The 1,984-nt window shown below is 54.9% G+C and overlaps 1 protein-coding gene across 1 annotated transcript; it reads left to right on the forward strand.

The window, feature by feature from the left end:
* Positions 1-40: 40 nt before the first annotated feature.
* LOC104160770 (dihydropyrimidinase-related protein 4-like) lies at positions 41-1,873 on the forward strand (the record flags this gene model as incomplete). Its single annotated transcript, XM_009698989.1, has 3 exons — positions 41-206; positions 1,633-1,694; positions 1,793-1,873. Coding segments are annotated over 3 exons (309 nt in total), but the record flags the coding sequence as incomplete, so codon positions are not given.
* Between the last annotated feature and the right edge of the window lie 111 nt (positions 1,874-1,984).

Genomic DNA, 1,984 nt, shown 5'->3' on the forward strand with positions numbered 1-1,984 from the left:
TCCCCTGGCAGGCGCGCTAACGCTGTGCAGTGTTTCCCCAGTTGACCACGTCTGCCCGGAGGCTGGGACCGGTCTCCTGGCCGCCTACGAGCAGTGGCGCGGGAGTGCCGACAGCCAGGCCTGCTGCGATTACGCCCTGCACGTCGACGTCCCTCGCTGGCACGAAAGCCTGAAGGAGGAGCTGGAAGCCCTGGTGAAGGACAAGGGTGAGGACCGCGAGGGCGGTGTTCGGGCGGTAACCCCACAACCCCCCTGCGCCGTAGTTACCGCGGTCCGGGCACGTAAGGAGGGTGCCGTGCGGGGAAGCCGTGGCGGCGGCTGCTGCTCTGCCGCAGTCCTCTCCCCCAGGGACAAGCGGGGTGCCTGGAGGGGACCGTGCTCCTTCGCCGCCGGGGTGTCACCTCCCCGCCCTTTGCCAGCCGGGAGAAGGGTGCGGACGGGGGTGCTGGCACCGCACTCGTACCGTGACGTCTTCTTTGGGGGCTCTGACTGCTGGGCGACGTACAGCCCGGTCATCGACACCCGCTTTGGAAACGAACGGAACGGTCTCGGGCACCCTGGGTCCGGCTGCCTGATGTACAGCAGAGGGTTTGAATAAAAGCCTTCAGGACGGGGCTTATCGAGTAAAACTGAGCTTTAGGCTTTCCGTAGAGGTTTCGTTTGTGCCTGTAATTCCCGCACATCCTGAAGTATCCACTGGACACGGCTTACTGGAAACCAGGGCACGCGTCAGGAATTCGTGCATTTCGTTACTGCTTATTTCCATGTTTGGAACTACATTTTGCTTTCAGATATGCTAATGCAGAGCTAAATGACTTCAGTGTAATTTGCAGTCTTGCAAGCAAAGGCTTAATTGGTCAATTAACATAGAAGTGTGCAGTGAACTTCCTATTAAAATGCAGAGTGGCTGAAGTAACGTAGCTATGCCAAACTTACACCAGGTATTTTTCATATGTACATTTGCACGAAATACAGTTTATTTGTAATTCGGTCGTAGTTTGGGATTAGTTGTTGCCTCTGGTCGTATAAAACACAGTAGCAGTTCTCCGGCTTTGACTCCGTGCTTCACGAATCGTCCTTACGTTCGACAGAGATGATAGAAATCAGGGTTGCGTGCGGTGCCGAACGCGACGTAGGGCCCGTCTGTTGCTGTCGCTAACTAGCAGGGCTCCGAGGAGCAGTGCCGTGGTGGTACAGAGGCTCCCCTCGGGCTGTGGTTTAGTCTCGGCTCTAACACACGAATTCAGAGACAGTTATCAGAAGGGAGTTGGGGATAAACCGCAAATTGAGGCCACCACTGGAGGGAAAACTCCGACTGGGAGGAACGCCTTTGATTCTGTGCGTTCGGAGCAAGTTACGGAGCGAACCTGAACTCGGGAGCGGGCTGGGGGCTTTCTGGGTTTGGTTCAAGTGCAGGCGGAGACGGGGGCGGGTTGGCTTTGGTGGCTCCCAGGCTTTGGCGTTCGGCTCTTGGGGCGACGTTTCCCATTTCGGCCCTGAGCCTTGCTTTGCTTTCAGTCTGACCCCTGCCAGCACAAACCCACCCGGTCGAACGCCCCCCGCTCGGCCCGTACCGGGTCGCTGAGCTCTCGGCCGGGACAGCAAACAGACGTGTCCTTTTCTTCTCTCAAGGTGTGAACTCCTTCCTGGTTTTTATGGCGTACAAAGACAAACTGCAGTGCACCGATGCCCAGGTAATAGAGCCAGCGTCCAGCGAAGGTCGTGGCCCACGCGCTGAGGGTGACCTGTGGTTTATCTGTCTGATGTTGGGCAACCCCCCGTCTCTTGGCAGATGTATGAAATATTCTGCACTATTCGAGACCTGGGGGCCATCGCCCAAGTGCATGCTGAGAACGGAGACATCATCGATGAGGTATTTATATTCATTTATTATTCGTTTATTATTATTACTTATATTCATTTATTATTACTTACATTCATTTATTATGAGTTTTTATATTCATTTAAATTAAAGGTTGACCAG

This window comes from Cariama cristata, unplaced genomic scaffold, assembly GCF_000690535.1.
Source record: "Cariama cristata isolate BGI_N322 unplaced genomic scaffold, ASM69053v1 scaffold35840, whole genome shotgun sequence".
NCBI lineage: Eukaryota > Metazoa > Chordata > Aves > Cariamiformes > Cariamidae > Cariama > Cariama cristata.